The 20,213-nt window shown below is 40.2% G+C and overlaps 1 protein-coding gene across 1 annotated transcript; it reads right to left on the bottom strand.

Moving 5' to 3' along the window:
* Positions 1–611: 611 nt before the first annotated feature.
* LOC108719814 (ficolin-2) lies at positions 612–12,139 on the bottom strand. The gene is made up of 8 exons (XM_018268994.2): positions 11,572–12,139; positions 11,414–11,458; positions 10,630–10,665; positions 9,898–9,927; positions 8,299–8,426; positions 6,602–6,731; positions 3,729–3,863; positions 612–2,071 (listed from the first exon to the last, which is right to left on the bottom strand). Exons 3-8 carry the CDS (start codon positions 10,649–10,651, stop codon positions 1,821–1,823), a joined length of 696 nt encoding a protein of 231 aa, XP_018124483.1. The 5' UTR covers positions 10,652–10,665; positions 11,414–11,458; positions 11,572–12,139; the 3' UTR covers positions 612–1,820.
* Positions 12,140–20,213: the final 8,074 nt, after the last annotated feature.

The following is a 20,213-nucleotide window of genomic DNA, read 5'->3' as shown; positions in this document are numbered from 1 at the left end:
TAAGATTAAAGGATAAGTGAACCTTTAATATCAGTGAATGTAAAATTGATGAGGGGGCTATTCTAAGCACTTTTGCAATGTACATTGATTACTTATTTATTTTTTATTCCAAGATATTAAGGGATACATGTACTGTTACTATGATTGAACTTTGTTACAACATAGCACCCTCGTCAATTTTACATTCACTTATTTTTAAGGTTTATGCATCCTTTAAAGATTTGGAGTGTTTGAATAAAATGGAGTCTATGGGAGATGGCCTTTCTGTAATTTGAAGCTTTCTGGATAGTGGATCCCATACTGACTTTATCAAAGGGGGCCGCTCCAGTTTACACTCCCATTTGCTGCTCTTAATCCTATGATTAAGGGAGTGATTCCCGAAATGCGTAGGGCGTTGGATCCTTGTTTCAAACTGGAATAAAAGTATATTCCATGCACCGGAGTGCCATCCTTTTCTTTTTGAGGTCTAGTGGATCCCATACCTGTATATCGTAAGTCAAAAATAATAAGATGACCCATGGATTTATTCTTTTAGATGCAAGGCAAATAAACACATTAATCCCAATGTCTTCTGAAAATATCCCCCCACCCACACAGAGATAGCCAGCCAATTTAACTCATTTATTTATTTATTGGGGAGGTGGAATACAATTTGTACGACAGACAGAAGCCAGGGGTACAGTACAGGGGATCAGTTACAGTGTATTGATCAATGAGACAGCAGGGCTTTAATGTTACGGCTGAGAGTGAACCCTCGAAGCAGTGGCAGAAGCTCAGACTGGTCCAATAGTTGCAACACCTTTGGGTTTAACCATGGATCTGACAGGATCTGGTTGAAGCTTGTGCATTTGGCTCAAGTTGGGCAGGGTTGGGAAGGGAGGGTTGTACCCCCCTGAAATGTTGATATCCTGGTGACTCAATAAATGGGGTCATCTCCTCAACTGCATAATATTGTGTGTGTGTGCGGCTCCATCATAGTACTTCACTTCAAGTTGGAAATTGGTCACTTCTTAACTTCTGCAACACAAAAGTTGGGCAAATTGGCACCTGGACAGAAGCCAAAGGTTCCCATCATTGATTAGCTTTTTCTCTGGTGCCAGTAGAATAATGAAAGCAAGAGAGTGATATCTTTCCTTGGGGTACTGCCCAGGTGCAAGCGGGTTGCTGTAGACCAGTGATCCCCAACCAGTAGCTCGTGAGTAACATGTTGCTCTCCAACCCCTCGGATGTTGCTCCCAGTGGCCTCAATGTAGGAGCTTATTTTTAAATTCCAGGCATGGAGGCAAGTTTTGGTTGTATAACAACCAGATGTACTGCCAAACAGAGCCTCAATTTAGGATCACAATCCACATAGGGGCTACCCAATGGCCAATCACAGCAATTATTTGGCACCCAGGAACATTTTTCATGCTAGTGTTGCTCCTCAACTCCTTTTACTTCTGAATGTTGCTCACAGGTTCAAAAGGTTGAGGATCCCTGCTGTAGACGGTCTCCTTATTTCTCTAACATTCGTTGGTAGGATGGTGTCTCTACACTGATGTCACCTCTCATGTCACCATAAAGGGTGGAGCAGGCACAGGTATAAATATGTCCCTTGGGCTGGGTTTGGGCAAATTAGGGGTCAGGAGATTCTTGACATCACTAGTAGAAGTCATATAGATGGGTAAAAGGTCTACATTGCATTACTATTACTACTGTTACATTACAGAGTTTGGTCCTGGGTTCAGTTCTGTCCCTATAGCACTGACTGTATGACAATAACAAGGACTGACACCTTATCCATAAGCACCCAGTCTGATTCTTCTGCTTCTCCCATGTCCTTACACAGGCCTGATCTTCATTTCTGAAATCTTGAAGGAATAATTATTGATGGCAGTGTTGGCAAAGGCCCACACAATACCAATGGCACTGCTGTCCTGCTGCAGCCGATAGACTCCATTGAGGTCTGATAAGAAGCAGTTATTGAACCACCAGGCTCCCGGCCATTGAACAGCACAGTTATTGTAGTAGCGGTCATTGTCCCTATCCTTGGTAGAAAAACTTGCTCCATTGTGGTAACTCAAGGCATCTCCTGAAAAAGAATTGTGTCAAATATTTATTAGTTAGTGATGCTGTAATATCTCATTCAAGTTACATTAAGGCCTTGTAATCTGTTACATTGGGGTGGCAGGAGACATAAAGGGGTTGTTTACCTCTGAGTTATTTTTTAGTGTGATGTAGAGAGGGATATTCTGAGACAATCCGCAATTGGTTTTCATTTTTCTTTATTTACAGTTATTGAGTTATTTAGCTTTTCATTCAGCACCTCTCCAGTTTGCAGTTTCAGCAGTCTGATTGCCAGGGTTCAAATTCCCCTAGCAACCATGCATTTGAAAAAGGAGACTGGAATATGAATAGGAGAGGGCCTAAATAGAAATATGAGTAATACAAAGTATGATAAATTTGTAGCCTTGCAGAGCATTTGTTTTAGATGGAGTCAGTGACCCCCCCCCGTTTGAAAGCTAGAAATAGTGAGAAGAAGAAAGCAAATAGTTTAACAACTATAAAACTGAAAATGTGCTTAGAATTAGCCATTCTATAACATACTAAAAGTCAACTTAAAGCTGAACCACTCCTTTAAAGAGAAACCTTAAAGGGATCCTGTCATCAGAAAACATGTTTTTTTTCAAAACGCATCAGTTAATAGTGCTGCTCCAGCAGAATTCTGCACTGAAATCCATTTCTCAAAAGAGCAAACAGATTTTTTTATATTCAATTTTGAAATCTGACATGGGGATAGACATTTTGTCAATTTCCCAGCTGCCCCTGGTCATGTGACTTGTGCCTGCACTTTAGGAGAGAAATGCTTTCTGGCAGGCTGGTGTTTTTCCTTCTCAATGTAACTGAATGTGTCTCAGTGGGACCTGGATTTTACTATTGAGTGTTGTTCTTAGATCTACCAGGCAGCTGTTATCTTGTGTTAGGGAGCTGCTATCTGGTTACCTTCCCATTGTTCTTTTGTTTGACTGCTGGGGGGGGAAAGGGAGGGGGTGATATCACTCCAACTTGCAGTACAGCAGTAAAGAGTGATTGAAGTTTATCAGAGCACAAGTCACATGACCAGGGGCAGCTGGGAAATTGACAAAATGTCTAGCCCCATGTCAGATTTCAAAATTGAATAAAAAAAATCTGTTTGCTCTTTTGAGAAATGGATTTCAGTGCAGAATTCTGCTGGAGCAGCACTATTAACGGATTCATTTTGAAAAAAAATGTTTTCCCATGACAGTATCCCTTTAACGGGGCAGTGTATCCCATTTTCAACATGAATTGAATAGGGCTTTCGATTTCACTAAACATTATACTTTTTTTCTAATTTCTTGTTCTTTTACAAGGTCCACTGAGAAGCCCCTCTATAGCTAAATCCTTTCCTTCCCCCTGCTGTAGCCTTTGCTAGGCTTTGAGATAAGAAGCATATATCTATATAACACCAACTTATTCTGCATTGCTTTATAGAGGGTTATACATCATTCACACTAGTCTATATTACATGCCTGCATACTATAGGAGCTAGTTCAGCTGCCTCTATGTATTTAGGCTTATGTTCCTTTAATGAATGGCGTCAGCGCAAGTTTAAAGTTGATTTGCCACCTCTCTATGTGGCACCAGGTCTCTGAGAAATCTCTGCAATTTGTGAACACCAGGTCATTCATTTATGCTGTTAGAACCATATAGCGAGGATGACTACTTACCTGCATTACCACCAATGAATGAACCAATTGTTAAAGCGTAATTGTCAGAGGCGGGTGAAATGCGGAAGGATGAGTACTTGGCATAATAAGCTGCGTTGTCAAAGTCTCTCAGATCTACACGCAGATCCCATGTACCTGTGATTAAAGAAAGGGCCATTCAGCTTTATTCCATGTTTGTACTTAGGGGAAGGCCATTGTAGGGATTATACATTTGTTTTTGGATTTGTATCCTATTTTAAGGAGTTTTAAAGGCAAACTAAATCATAAAAAAAATTATGGTTTAAGAGCCCAGATGTTTAGTTACCCGATAGCAATAATTATCCACATCTTTAGTGGTTTCCACAACACCAAGCTATCCTTTCCATGACCATGGTGGTACTGAACATGTTCAGTGTTCTGTGGGCTGCTTAGATTAGAAGTCGCCTTATTTTTAATTAGTTATTAATTAGAATGCACTGGTTTCTGTGCTGCTGTTAAATATGAAAACATGAAAAGAAATCTACCCTTGTTAAAAGTAGACTTACCACGTGGACATGCCCCAGACCTTCACATAAGGGAAAAAGTCACAAGACTTGTTTAAAAAAAAAGCTGGAACCAACTGTAGCAAAGTCATGATTAAGTGCCTGGTGTGGCATGAAACGCGCTAGGCTTTTTTTGTACCATGTATAAGATGTAAAAATGTGTTATTTTTTTCAGCAGCTTTTTTTTTCTATTGAGGTTCAGTTGTGCCTCAGTTCTCTACAAGGTCTTGTGTCATTGAATATAAACTTATATGATGTAAATATCTATATGAGTGACAGCAGCCCAGAGCATGTGTTGTGAATCAACAGGGGTAGTGAAGGAATCACTGATGCCGTATCTTGGGTTTGGGTTTTAGTGGGACAAGTTTAGGAAACTGATTCTGAGAGTTGACAAGGAGGGGATACAGTGCCCAGAACATTTATGGAAGATAATACGAGAGGTGAGATATAATGGGTCAACAATGAAATTGCACCTAATACAGTGTAAGAGGGTGAACCAAATGTTGTAATTGATTTGTGGTTGAAAGTTGAATAATGTGTCTGAGTATGTTTTAAAATTGTTGAGAGTGTTATTTGGGTAATTGGCCACCAGGTGGTGCTCAAGGGTAAAAATGTGTAATTTATTCCCCCACCAGTAGAGGGAGCCCAGAGTGCTAGAGGGTATAGAAGAAGGCCACACCCTAGAGTTGATGTCTTTAATGGGAGGATGATGTCAGAGAAGGGAGCTCTGTCCTGAGGAAGATCTACAGCAGGAAGGAAAGAAAGGTAGAACCTGGCATAGCAGTTTGTAGTTAGCAGGCACTAAGTGTCTGAGATTTGGAAGTTAGCACAGGTAGTTTCATGCCCCACCTAGGAGTGTAGTGGAAATTAGTTTTCTGTGGACATCTCACACTTCAGGGACCCAGAATATAGGGAAGACACAGGAAGAGGGTAAAGGAGGCCTGGGGCAAGAAGAAGGACTATTGGTGATTCCGGTCGGAATAGTAAAGGGGTGCTGGTTGAGCACCGGATTACTGAGACAGGAAGGCTTGGCGGAGTGGTTAAGGGGTGCTAAGGTGCACCAGATTACTGAACCAAGCAGAGGTGGAGTCCGGAACGGTAAGAGTTAACCCTCCCTGAGATCTGGGATATGCCCTAAGGAAACTGTGGTGGAAACTAAGGTCAGCAATGGCAAGAAAGTTAATGTTGCTTGAATGCTGTAAAACCGCAAGTGTGACTGTTTGAAATTTTTGTGATTTTAAATAAACCAGAAATATTTTTATTTAAAATTATTCTGACTCACTATTGTTCCTGTAAGGGGTTAACAGCTGAAGGGCCCCCTACAACCTGGGCAGGATACAGCAGAGTGTGGGAGGAATCTCAGAGGATTGACTGGTGGCACACAAATCAATGCTGGGTTTGATAATAAGGCAGTTAACTATTTTGAGGTGATCCTGCTTGACACAAAGGGGCCCATTCACCAAGTTCGAGTGAAGGAATAGAAGAAAAAATACTTCGAAGTGTTTTTTTGGCTACTTCGACCATCGAATGGGCTACTTCGACCTTCGACTACGACTTCGACTTCGAATCGAATGATTCGAACTAAAAATCGTTCGACCATTCGATAGTCGAAGTACTGTCTCTTTAAGAAAAAACTTCGACCCCCTAGTTCGCCACCTAAAAGCTACCGAACCCAATGTTAGCCTATGGGGAAGGTCCCCAAAGCTTATTACAGAGAACATGCACATTTGAGTCCAAGGGGGGTTAGAGTTTTCTGCTTAGGTTGTAGGTTGTAACAGTGCTTAAAGGAACATAGTCCTTCAAAGTGATTCCTAAAGGTGGAATGAACTCATTTTCTTTGCTTTGTTTTCAGGGAAACATGCAGCTACTTTTTCCTTACCCTTACTCCAGGCTGAGACAACGTAAGTCTGGGTAGGGCTCTGGTCTGCTGTTGTTCTCTACACTTTTAGGCATATCAATAGATTTCGGGCAACAACAACTCCATAATTAGCTATTTTGGCATTCAGATGCCTTAGAGTCTCATACATTACACTGTGACTCCCACGTGCAACAAAAGGCAAAAGCCTGAGTGCACAATGATCACTACTACACTAATTCTTGTACAACAGCTGTGTTGTACCTGTATTGTATTTGCATAGGATCCATATATTCATATAGCACCATAGATGTATGCAGGCAGTGTTTTACTGTACGTTCAACAGAGATCTCACTGATGGACCTACAATAATGAAGGACTGAAAAAGCTTGTATCAAAAGATCCACCAAAGTATGTTAGATTGCTATGGATTAAAATGACCCAAATAATGACAGGGCACAAGTACAAAATTACAATAACCACAGTAAGAGAATTACCTGCTGATGTTAAATTACTGAGATTATCATTCCCCAACCAGAACTCAGTCAGGCGACTGCCAAACCCCTTCTTGTAGGAATCCCAGCCAAGGTAGAAGTCTACTGAGCCATCGTAGCGTCTTTGGAAAACCTGCACAAGACAACAAAAGGTGCAAGTGAAAAAAGTCCCCAGCTCCTTTTAAGCAGGGATTCACCGAATCCACTATTTTGGATTCGGCTGAACCCCCGAATCCTTCACGAAAGATTTGGCCAAATACCGAACCGAATCCGATATGCAAATTAGGGGTGGGAAGGGGAAACATTTCTTACTTTCTTGTTTTGTGACAAAAAGTCAGGTGATTTCCCTCCCCATCCCTAATTTGCATATGCAAATTAGGATTCGTTTCGGCCAGGAAGAAGGATTCGGCTGAATCCGAATCCTGCTGAAAAAGGCAGAATCCTGCCCGAATCCCGAACCTAATCCTGGATTCGGTGCATCCCTACTTTTAAGGCCAATATCCTTCCCAAGTATGTCTATTTTTGTTCTTCATCCACAATAGTTATGAATATGGGAATCTATTATCTTTGAACCTAAAGAGTTTAATCAGTTTTGATCAATTAAGATTAAGCTATAGGGAGGTTTTGAGCTGGGTACTGAATTTATTGTACTCAATATAATGTCCATAGTGATTCCAACTCTAGTAGAATAAGCTTCTATAAATCTTGCATTCTAGTGTTTCTATTATCAGTACAGGTATGGGATCTGTTATACTGAAACCCATTATCCAGAAAGCTCCAAACAATGGAAAGACCATCTTCCACAGACTCCATTTTATCCAAATAATCAAAATTTTTAAATATTGTTTCGTTTTTCTGTGTAATAATAAAACAGTAGTTTGTACATGATCCCAACTAAGATATAATTAATCCTTATTGGAGGCAAAACCAGCCTATTGGGTTTATTTAATGGTTACATGATTTTCTAGTAGACTCAAAGGAGAAGGAAAGGTTAAAACTAAGTAAGCCTTATCAGAAAGGTCCATCTAAATACACCAGTAAACCCCCAAAGTAATGTTGCTCTGAGTTCCCTGTCAAAAGAAACACTGCATTTCTTTCCTTCTATTGTGTACTCATGGGCTTCTGTATCAGACTTCCTGTTTTCATCTTAATCCTCATTGCCCTGGGCAAGAGCATGCTCAGTTTGCTCCTCTTCCCCTCCCCCTCCCTTCTCTACTGTAATCTGAGCCCAGAGCAGGGAGAGACTCAGGCAGGAAGTGATGTCACACCATGTTAATACTGCAGCTCCTATTCTAAACAAACAGAGAGTTTCTAGAGCTGTTTACTCAGGTATGGTAAATCATTCTACAGAATAAATATAGCATTCTAGCTTGCACTATTGCAGCTAATCTACTGGCAATAAAATGCCTCTGTAGCTTTCCTTCTCCTTCAAGGTATGAAGATGCAAATTATGGAAAGATCTGTTATCTGGAAAACCCAAGCATTCTGGAAAACAGGTCCCATACCTGTATTAAGTGCCAGCAGGTTCCCCAGAGTTGTATCATTAAGGGGATGGTGGTAACATATACACAACTGGCTAGTGATACTGAAGGCAGAGAGCAAGGGATTGTTCTGATACTGGAAATAACATTTTGGAGAGCCTTGTAAAAATGGAACCTAATTCCAGTGGAATGAAGATTTGAAAGATTATTGGTACTTACTATCCAACCACCCCCATCAGTGTCCATGTCACACAGCACTTGCAGGGGCACCATTCCATCCGGATATATCATGTACCAACCACTTATTACCACCCCCTGATCCAGCAGCTCTTTGCAGTTCCTTCCAACTAAAACAATATAACATTGAGATGAAACTCCTATCTGATAAAATGCAAATAACAATATAAACCTTATATTGGAGCAAATGATAGGATACAGAAGTAAAGTCTTGCTGTTTGTAAGAAACATGGTCACCCTCCTCATCAGATCTGATCACTGGTCCTAGTGGGCTCATGCATCCATGGTATTCCATACCTTCATTTTCCCCATTTAAATGCAAATGTTTTATGCACCGCCCTTACTTTTTTACCACTTGTTTGAACATTTTCCTTAGCTCAGCAGATCCTAATAACTACTGCTCACATAAAGGGGCAGATTTATTAAGGGTCGAAGTGAAAATTTGAATTCAAATTTTCAAATTCTTTTTTTTGGGTCAAAACTCTCAAATTCGAATTATGAATCATCCAAATTCAATACAAGTTTTAATTCATATTTTGAGATTTATCATACTCTGGCCCTTTAAGAACTCAAATTCGACTAAAACCTGCTGAATTACTGTACTGTCATTGGGAGAGGTCCAGGGATCAATTTGGTGATATTTGCAGCCTTCCGAAAAAAACTCGGATCAAGTTTTTTAAAGTCGATTCGAGTTTGATTGGAGTTTTCAGGTCGTTTCTTTTTGTCCGAGTTGAAATAGTGTGATTTTATTAATACATTTCGATTGGTCGTATTTAAAATTCATGGGAGTTTTAAAAAAACTCACATGAATTTGAAATTCGACCCTTGTGCCTCGAAATATACAGGTAGAACCAAGCATTTGTGGAGCCATGGCACTCATATGACTGACCTAAAGGCACTTTATAATTTGCCAGTTGAAATGTTTAAAATTATTGATCCAGCTTCCTAGCTAACACTTAGGGGCCGATTCACTAATTTCGAGTGAAGGATTCGAGGTAAAAAAACTTTGAATTTCAAAGTGTTTTTGGGCTACTTCGACCATCGAATGGGCTACTACGACCTTCGACTACGAATCTAACTATTCGAACTAAAAATCGTTCGACCATTCGACCATTCGATAGTCGAAGTACTGTCTCTTTAAGAAAAAACTTCGACCCCCTAGTTCGCCATCTAAAAGCTACCGAACTCAATGTTAGCCTATGGGGAAGGTCCCCATAGGCTTTCCTAAGTTTTTTTGATCGAAGGATATTCCTTCGATCGTTGGATTAAAATCCTTCGAATCGTTCGATTCGAAGGATTTTATCGTTCGATCGAAGGAATAATCCTTCGATCGTTCGATCGCACTATTTGCGCTAAAATTATTCGACTTCGATATAAGGATTTTAATTCCCAGTCGAATATCGAGGGTTAATTAACCCTCGATATTCGACCCTTTGTGAATCGGCCCCTTATCTGGAACCATGCCCATGGATTCTTTTTTTTTGAACAGTTGGTTAGAACATCCTTGCCAATTTTATTTATTTCTTATTGAATATTTTGGTATAAAAGTGCCCCATTTCAGTCTGTACAATTGTTACTCACTGTACAATACGTCTCCAGCTCCTCTTTCTCCTGTTGAAAAAAAGAACATGATAAAGATCATTAGGGGGTAGCAGGGCACCCAGAGGAGCAGTGGTTTATAATTTTTTGGTAGTAAGAATGAAATCAGGTGTGTCTTGTCGACTATTGAGATGTAAAAGGGTGGTGTTGGTTCTTTTAGAAAATTCTTCATGTGAAAGAAGCAACCAAACAAAATCTCATTTTAAAACTGGAAAGATGATACAGGTATGGGATCCATTATCTGGAAACCCATTATCCAGAAAACTCTGATTTACAGAATCTCCCATAGACTCTATAATAATGAAATAATCCAAATTTCAAAAAATGATTTCCTTTTTCTGTGTAATAATAAAACAGTAGCTTGTACTTGATCCCAACTAAGATATAATTAATCCTTATTGGAAGCAAAACCAGCCTATTGGGTTTATTTAATGTTTACATGATTTTCTAGTAGATTTAAGGTAAGATCCAAATTATGGAAAGGTTTTCCATTATCCAGAATCCCAAGCATTCTGGATTATAGGTCCCATACCTGTACCAAAATAATGTCTTTTAGATACTAACACCAAAGTTTAATACCTGCATTCACATCATAACAGGGCTCCGTGTGTGTCAGATTTTGGGGGCTGTCACTTTTCATTTAAGGCATAGTTTATAAAGGAGTACATTTAGCACCATCACAATTACTACTCCAAACTTAAAAAGAAAAAATACCTTTTGGACCTTGTTCTCCCATTTGCCCAGGATCACCTGTTTTAACAAAAGTTAGAAAATGAATTAAAGAGGAAGTTTCCATTTAAATGCATTTAATCATGAATATAATCTAAGTGACTCTGAAACCGTTTCTTGACTTTAGACCAACTGAATTTTTTATGCTTCTCTTGACAGGTACCAAAGTCTTATCTGAGCACCCATTGGGTCAATCGTTACTGAACCAACAGCTTGGGTTACAGGTGTCTACATGCGTCGCTGATATTTTGCACAGACCCCATTTACACCAGGGATCCCCAACCATTTGAACCCCTGAGCAACACTCAGATGTTGGGGAGTTGGGGAGCAACACAAGCATGAAAAATGTTCTTGAGGTGCCAAATAAGTGCTGTGATTGACCATTTGGTAGCCCTTATGTGGACTGTCAACCTACTTGAGGCTCTGTTTGGCAGAATATGTGGTTTTTATGCAATTAAAAACTTGCCTCCAAGTCGGTAACTCAAAAATAAGTGCTTGGTTTGAGGCAACTGGGAGCAACATCCAAGGGGTTGGAGAGCAACGTGTTACTCACGAGCTCCTTGTTGGGGATCACTGATTTACACAGATGATTTTGAAAGGAGTTTTGGGGAGCCCTATTTTCTATGTCAAAGACTGAAATACATGAGATTATTTAGAGTTGTCATTGTCTCTTTTTGACAGGGTTGGACTGGCCGGTGGGACACCGGAAAAAAAAAACAGGTAGACCTCAGTTCTACTAATTAGATCAAATCAAATTCATTGTACAAACCTTTTTGCCCATTTGTCCCATTGATACCAGGATCTCCTTTCAACCCTGAAAAAACACAGAGTCAGTATAACAGTAACACAGCTTTACTACCGGGGTGGGAATTCTGAAATGGGGAGGTTTGAAGATAGAACAAGAGCTGGTTTTGGAGAATCACTCACCTCGTGGCCCGGGGGTTCCAGTATCTCCCTTTAGAAGCTCAGTACATGGAAGAATCCTGGGGACTGGCTGGGGGGAATCTGCGGATAAATTGAATCAACAATAAGGCAGAAGTTAGAATCATTCAAAAATACCAGGTTATAATCTACTAGAGGTCAGAGACAGAATTTGGCAAGTTTCGGTGTTTGATTACTTAGGGGCAGATTTATCAAGGGTCAAATAATAAATTCAAATTTGAATTTTTGAGTTTCAAAATCAAAATTAATCCCCCTATTCAAATGTAAATTTGAATGTGAGATTTATCATACCTCGACCATGGAAACAGTCCGAATTTGAATATTCACCAAATAAAAACTGCCGAGTTCATGGACAAGTCAATAGCAGAGGTCCATTGGAGATGTTAATAGCCTCCCTGGCATTTTTTTTTTGGGAGAAAAACTCGATTCTAGTGATGGCGAATTTGCGCCGTTTCGCTTCGCCAGAAAATGTGCGAATTTCGTGCAAAATTCGCGAAATGGCGAAAAATTCGTGAAACGGCGCCAGCGTCTCGTTTTTGACACCGGCGCCCGTTTTTTTGACTCCGGCGCCCGTTTTTGATGCCGGCGCCCGTTTTGACGCCGGCGTCCGTTTTTTCTGAAAAAAATTTTGGCGCCAGCGAAATTTTGACTCGAATTTTCGCGGGCGTTTCGCGAATTTATTCGCTGGCACCAAATTCGCCGCAAATTTGCGCCTGGCGAATAAATTCGCCCATCACTACTCGATTCATACGAATCGAATACGAATGAAATATGATTCAAATTTTCCTCTAATACTAGACATTCAAATTTGTTTCTTAAATAACCTCCCATTCGAATTGTGAATATATTCGTATTTAAAAAAAATTCACATGAATTCAAAATTCAACCTTTGATAAATGGGCCTCCCTATGTCAGAGATTAGTGAATTTGAGTCCACTAGTGGGCATAAAGTGCACTGCTGGGCCAAGAAACATGGTGCTCAAGGCAAACCCAGAGATGCCAAATAAAGGGGCTATCATTTGGACAGGGGGTTGTATTTTACTATGGGACAAACCCACCAGCCCCTTTTTAAAAAGCATAGAGAACATTTTTGTGAAACTGATAAGAAAAAGACAGCAGATTTAAAAAAAAACAACTAAATTCTGATTTTATTTTTGCAATTTTTATTATTTTTGTAAGACAGAAATACAAACATTTACAAAGGTGAATTTTACACAAATTTTGTATTAAAACAAATAAGAAAGAACAAATATTCCTGCCATGCACATAAAGATACTGCCATCAAACATCCCAATAGTTGGACAATGTCCAGGGGAAATCTAGCGCTGCAGAGGCCATCTTGTGGTTTTTCACTTGTCTTTGTGTTTTGTACACCGTTCTTCAAATATGTCCCCAATTTTGCAGACATCCTAAAAAATAGCTGGGATGGGGGGAGAGATTTATGATTAGAATTCTGACCAAACTTTCATTGCTTTTGTAAACTGAGAATTCTTGGCACAATTATTTAGAGAAGTTTACAGCTTTTGCCAAATTCTAAAAAAAAAATATTCCAGAAAACATGAACACATGCCGCATATGAAGCAGCAACTTACAAACTTTCAAATAAAACCATAAACAACATGCACAGGGGCACGTAAGGACCCAAAAACTGGGCCAGCGCACAAAGATGATTATAGGTGAAGTCTGTGGAACCGCAGTTATTTAGGCAAGTCCTCCTTGTGTTCCTACATTACTGGACACAGATCTTCTCATATGTCTGCAAAGGTTTGTAGACAGTCTACAAAAGAAAATCACAAATTCCAGTTTAGATTTCCCCCAAATTCCTATGAAAAGTAAAAAAACATGTTAAATCTACAGTATTTTGGCAAAAGAAGACCCCACTAGCACGGGTGCCATTAGGACAAAGTAACCAAATACCCAAAACTGCATGAGAATAAATGAGAACTAAGGGGCCGATTCACTAACTTCGAGTGAAGGATTCGAAGTAAAAAAACTTCGAATTTCGAAGTGTTTTTTGGGCTACTTCGACCATCGAATGGGCTACTTCGACTACGACTACGACTTCGAATCGAAGGATTCGAACTAAAAATTGTTCGACTATTCGACCGTTCGATTGTCGAAGTACTGTCTCTTTAAGAAAAATCTTCGACCCCCTAGTTCGCCATCTAAAAGCTACCGAACTCAATGTTAGCCTATTCGAAGGGTTAATTAACCCTCGATATTCGACCCTTTGTGAATCGGCCCCTATAATTTGGCGGCTGCATTCTTAGTGCACACCTTGTAGTTTTTCGATCGTAACACCCCCTTATCTGTAATCCCCACAAATTTAAAATGTTTAAAATACACACCCTCTGTTATTTATACATACTGCCATTGCCTTCCTAAATATGAAACGTGATTTTGGAATTCATGCACATTTTTTGCTAATTCTCAAGAAAAAAAAAATAAGGAAAAGCCCGGGGGAAAAAATGTCCAAATACTCCAAGGAATAGATACAAATGATTTGTTAGCGCCAACAAATGTTCCACATGGGGAGCTGCCTCCTTATTCGACCGGTCCCAAGAGGGCAAAGATCTACAAATAAATATAAAAGAAGGGCTGTAACATTGTACCAGCACATTTTTTCAAATAAATTCATACAATGTAGCAGTGAATAAATCAGAAGTCTGTTCAGTGTATTCCCTGGTACAGGTATGGGACCTGTTATCCAGAATGCTTGGGACCTGGGGCTTTCCGGATAATGGATTTTTCTGTAATTTGTAAACATTAAGGGGCAGATTTATCAAGGGTCGAATTTCGAGGGTTAATAAACCCTCAAATTCAACCCTCAAAGTAAAATCCTTCGAATTTGAATATCGAATTCGAAGGATCTTAGCGCAAATACTTCGATCGAACGATCGAATAAAAATTGTTCGATCGAACGATAAAATCCTTCGAATCGAACGATTCAAAGGATTTTAATCGATTGACCGATTTTTATTCGATCATAAAAAACTTAGAAAAGTGCTGGGGAAGGTCCCCATAGGCTAACATTGAACCTTGGTAGGTTTAAACTGCCGGAGTATGTAGTCGAAGTATTTTTTAAAGAGACAGTACTTCGACTATCGAATGGTTGAATAGTCGAACGATTTTTAGTTCGAATCGAAGTCGAAGGTCGTAGTAGCCTATTCGATGGTCGAAGTACCCAAAAAAATACTTTGAAATTCGAAGTTTTTTTCATTCGAATCCTTCACTCGAGCTTAATAAATGTGCCCCTAAATAAACCCAATAGGCTGGTTCTGCTTCCAACAAGGATTTATTATATTTTAAGGTGGCCATACACGGGCCGATAAAAGCTGCCGACAGACCAAGTCGGCAGCTTATTGGCCCGTGTATGGGGCCCCCCGACGGGCTTCACCGATCGAGATCTGGCCGAAAGTCGGCCAGATCTTGATCGGATGGGACAGAAAATCCCGTCGGATCGCGGCCGCATCTATTCGTTGATGCGATCCGACCGATCGGATCAGCCCGATATTGCCCACCTCAAGGTGGGCATATCGGAGGGAGATCCGCTCGTTTGGCGACATCGCCAAACGAGCGGATCTCTCCATGTATGGCCACCTTTAGTTGAGATCACTTACAAACTACTGTTTTATTAATACAGAGAAAAATTTAATCATTTTAAAAAATTTGGATTATTCGGATAAAATGGAGTCTATGGGAGACGCCCTTTCCGTAATTCGGAGCATTCTGGATAACGGGTTTCCGGATAACGGATCCCATACCTGTACAACTTTACATGATGGGAGCGACCCCATTATTTTATGTTTATTAGTAACTTAATGCTTAATATGTACTTAATTGTGATGTGCGAAACTCATAAGCGAGCCTGTGAATTTGTTATTAAAGTGATACCGACACTGAAAAATTTCTTTTCAAAATTTGAATGTCGTTAAAAAGTTACCTATAGGTCATGTTGATCATTTTTCACGGATAAGACCTATTTACCAGTAGGTCCAACTAACACAAGGTCATCCATTCCGATTAGAAGAAAAGAGGTTCCAGCTAAATATTGGGAAGGGGTTTGTTACAGTGAGAGCTGTGAAGATGTGGAATTGTCTCCCTGAATCAGTGGTACAGGCTGATACATTAGATAGGTATAAGAAGGGGTTGGATGGTGTTTAGCAAGTGAGGGAATACAGGGATATGGGAGATAGCTCATAGTACAAGTTGATCCAGGGACTGGTCCATTTTGGATTCAGGAAGGACTTTTTTACCCTCTGAGGCAAATTGGAGAGGCTTCAAATGGGTTTTTCCTCCTTCCTCTGGATCAACTGGCAGTTAGGCAGGTTATATATAGACTTAAAAGTCTGAACTTGATGGATGTGTGTCTTTTTTCAACCTTACTTACTATGTTACTATGTTATTTCTTAAACAAATAGAAGCAAATTGTTACGTTTATTTATGTTTTGCTTTGTTTTTTAATAGAACGCCTTTTAAGCAGCAGCAGGGGAACACAAGAGTGATAGGTACATTTAAGAGCCACATCCCATAACTTCACCATTTATGAAAGCTGGTCATACAACCTCAACACAATCACTCAAATCAATAAAAAAAATATTACACAGAGACACTGGTCAGAACCGCACTCAAATACCAGATCCAATAGTCTTACTTTTACAGGCATGAACAATCTGAAAATACATTAAAATTACTAAAATTGCGTCAAATATATTTTAACAAAGTAACATACGCAGTTCTCAGTCTGTTAGTCTGATGGGATTCAGTCAGATCCTGCAACACAGAATATAGTTATTCCATGCAAGTCCTTATAGTAAACACCTTACCCAAGACCAGGGATAATTACGGTGGGGAAATCAGCATCAAAAGAGCAGAGCGAAGGCCTCCATGATGATGTTCTTTCCATTCAAACTGACATGTTGTGAGAACGTTCACCAGTACAATTTAGATTTTACCTGCAGTGCAAGGAATGTGGCTTTACCAGTAGTTCCACTTTGCCTTGATTTCCTGTAAAACTTGTATTTTAGTGTTAAATGTCCTGGTTTTAGTAAATAGTTATGTAGGACTCTTGTATTTGCCCTGAGTTACAACAGCCCTGTGAGTTTAAGAATACCCTGCCGCTTTTGTCTGTATCTCCAAGATGTTGCTGCTTATCTAATAAAGGGGTGCCGTTCTAGAGCATGGACTGGTATGGTATAGAGACAACTCAGAACCAGACCATTTGGGCAAGGAAGCTGGGACAGCTGGTTTCTTTGAACTGTAAGACTAGACATGAGACACCCCTCTTAGTTATATAGTTAAATCAGGTTGAAAAAAGGCCAAAGTCCATCATCTAACCTGCAAAATGTTGACGTTGTCCTGTACGACCCGCACCCGTGCCTTCTCTCACTCTATACGCTACTTCTGTGTGTGCCTCTAGGACAGGGAATCTTCATGAGCAGAGGAGGGGTGTACCTGCCCAGTCTGACCCACACCCAACTCTAATCTGCATTGGTTGGCCAAATTTCAACCCAAGCGTGCCCAACCGGTGGACAACCCATGGGTTATCACAGGTTTCTAGTACATGTACATGTCTAGTAATGGGTGATACATGTCTAGTAATGGGTGATACATAGTGATGGGTGATATAAGTACATGTCTAGTAAATCTGACCCATTTTGCTTCGCCAAAAATTCACAAATTTTTGTCCCCATTAATGTCCAACATTTTCAAGGTCTCCTTCCATTATAGTTATGTCCCTGGTGCAATGTTTACCAGACATATTGCTTGAGTGCAATACAGACCAAGTTTCAGTAGGAGAGAAACTTTTACTGTGTGGGGGAAGAAGAGGAAAAGAAAGAGGTGAATAAATAAGCAAAAGGGGAGACCAGGAATCAGAACAGGAGATCAAAGTGGTCAGCTTTGGTGATGAGCAAAATTTTTCGCCAAGTTTCACAGTGAAAATTATACGGAAAAAAAACTAATGGGTGAAAAAAATTATGGCGTTTCAAAAATTTGTCGCGCATCAAAAAAAAAATGTCACCCATGGACTTCCATGCTTTTCGGAAAATTTTCTGTGAATCAAAAGGTGTCAGATTCGTCCGTCATTAGCTGGCATAAGAGAAAAAGAAGAAATTAAGAAAAATGGGGAAAAACTGGTAAGAGCTCAATGGGTTTCAAAGTGATATAAAGAAGTGCAGGGGTTGTGCACCTCCTCTTTGGCCTAGGAAGAGCTAGATCAACATGGCCAGATCATTTTTTCAGAGACTCACTCCTTCGGGGCTAGCTAGTGATGGGAAAGGTGGTGTAAGTTCACTCTAGGAATGAAAGTGAGGCTAGTGAGATAGGACAGCCGGTTGTCCTGACAAGGAGTGATTAGATTGGGGTAGCGCCCCTGAGACAACTATGTGCCAGGTAGGGAATTGAGTGTGTAGGTAAGAGGAGAACCTACAGGACACGCTTGGGCACTGAATGAGAGGTCACCTCAGAGAATCAAGGAGCGAGATTTCCAGTGTGAGGAGGGGCCTGTAAGAACACTCTGCCTGTGCATCTCCTTCATGCCTGTAGGCTTCAAGAGAGAGACACTGTGAGTGTGTGCAGAGTCTGCAGAAGTATTGTGCTTGTGTAACCATATCCTTGAGCTGGAACTATATCCTTGAGATGACAACCAGTTCTCTAGTCTGTACGCTTCTCCCTGCAGGTCATGCCTTTGTTCTTCACAATGCTGGGACAATGGTACCCCCCTCTCCCCTCCTGATGGCGGCCCTGGCCATCTAAAGAGTTAACGGAGAGCTCATTTGCCATTTTACAGTGACCTTACTGGCCTATGTGGAGTTAAAGGGATGTTCACCTTTAAGTTAACTTTTAGTAGGTTGTAGAATGGCCAATTCTTGTAGTTTCTGGTTATAACTGGGTGGTATGTATTTCAACATTATTTTTGCTTTGTTATTTGATACACACTCTCTGTATACATCATATTGTTTGTAATACTGATGAACGTTCTATAAATATACAAGCCCACAAAAGTCAAATAGTAAATCTTGGATACCAAACCAAATCTGATGTTGCCAAAATCTGACAATGCACTAGAGATGCACCGAATCCAGGATTCAGTTCGATATTCGGCCAGGATTCTTCCATTTTCAGCAGGATTCGGCCGAATCCTTGTACCTGGCTGAACCCAATCCGAATGTGACTTTTTTTAAACATACCCCCCTCGCTGATTTGCATATGCAAATTAGGATTCGGATTCAGTTAGTTATTAGGCCAAATCTTTTACAAAGGATTCGGAGGTTCGGCGAATCCAAAATAGTGGATTCTTTTTCTTTTTCTTTGTAGAATTACTGTTGTATAATTGTGGTTACCCATTTGAATACATCACTATTCAGCAGCACTCTCTTCAATAAGGGCAGGTGGGGCAAGACACATAGGCACCTGTTGCCCCAAAAATGAATGTCATTCTGATGCCCAAGTTAAAAAGCTGCAGGAGACCCTATGGTAGGAGTAGAAGAGTAAAGACTCTAGTGGAAGAAAAGACACACACCTAGTGGACAGACACACACCTACATGTGTCTCTATTGTCGGGGTCAGCAACATTCCTTGGCAGCAAATGGAATGAATGCAAAGGGACTAGGGTGACATGGAAAACAAGTACAAAGAATTTAAACACAAAATTAACTTATGTGAGACAACCACCTTCCTCATGAATGTAAAAGAAAAGCCATTCTTCTCCAGGTCTATGGAAAGTCCCCCTTCTTCAAGAATTCATGGTGGAAAACCCCCTTCTTCTTCGTTGTTTTGGAAAACACGCCAGAGAAAGAGAGAAGATATCTGGGGACAAGTCACGAGTGAAAATTTTTTCTGCTGCAAAAATTACGCCTGTAGACTTAAAAAAATTGTTGCGCGACAAAAAAAAAACATTTGATGTGCCGCATCACACAACAAAAAAAAATCGTCGCCTATAGGTTTCAATGCATATTGGCAAATTTTCTCAGTTTGCGTATATTTGGCGAAACGGGTCAGATTCGCAGATCACTTTTAAGTCACCCTTCCTCTCAAATTAAGGAGAGAAGCCACCCTTCTTCACAGTTTTTGGGGACAAATTACACTTTTTCAAAAAGAGGAGAGAAGCTATGTAATCTTGGAAAAAAGTCTATGAATTATATAGTGAAACTGCATGGTATTACAGGTACTGACCTGTATTAAAGGAGAACTAAACCCTAAAAAATGAATATAGCTAAAAATGGCATACTTTATATAGTGAACTTATTGCACGAGGCTAAAGTTTGAGCTTGTCAATAGCAGCAATGATCCAGGACTTCAAACTTGTCACAGGGGGTCACCATCTTGGAAAGTGTCTGTGACACTCACATGCTCAGTGGGCTCTGATTGGCTGTTGAGAAGCTAAGCTTAGGGCTCGTCACTAATTATCCAGCAGAAAATGAGCTTCCCTGGCTGTAATATAAGCTGATGATGCTACAGGTTTGCTGATTATTCAATTCTGATGCTAATTGCACTGGTTTCTGTGCTGCCATGTAGTAATTATGTGTATTAATTACTAATCAGCCTTATATTGTGACATTTCTATTCTATGTGTACTGTATATTGTGAGTGGGTCCCTAAGCTCAGTAAGTGACAGCAGCACAGAG

Source organism: Xenopus laevis, chromosome 6S (assembly GCF_017654675.1).
Source record: "Xenopus laevis strain J_2021 chromosome 6S, Xenopus_laevis_v10.1, whole genome shotgun sequence".
Lineage (NCBI taxonomy): Eukaryota > Metazoa > Chordata > Amphibia > Anura > Pipidae > Xenopus > Xenopus laevis.
This window is presented reverse-complemented; position numbering and strand designations above follow the sequence as displayed.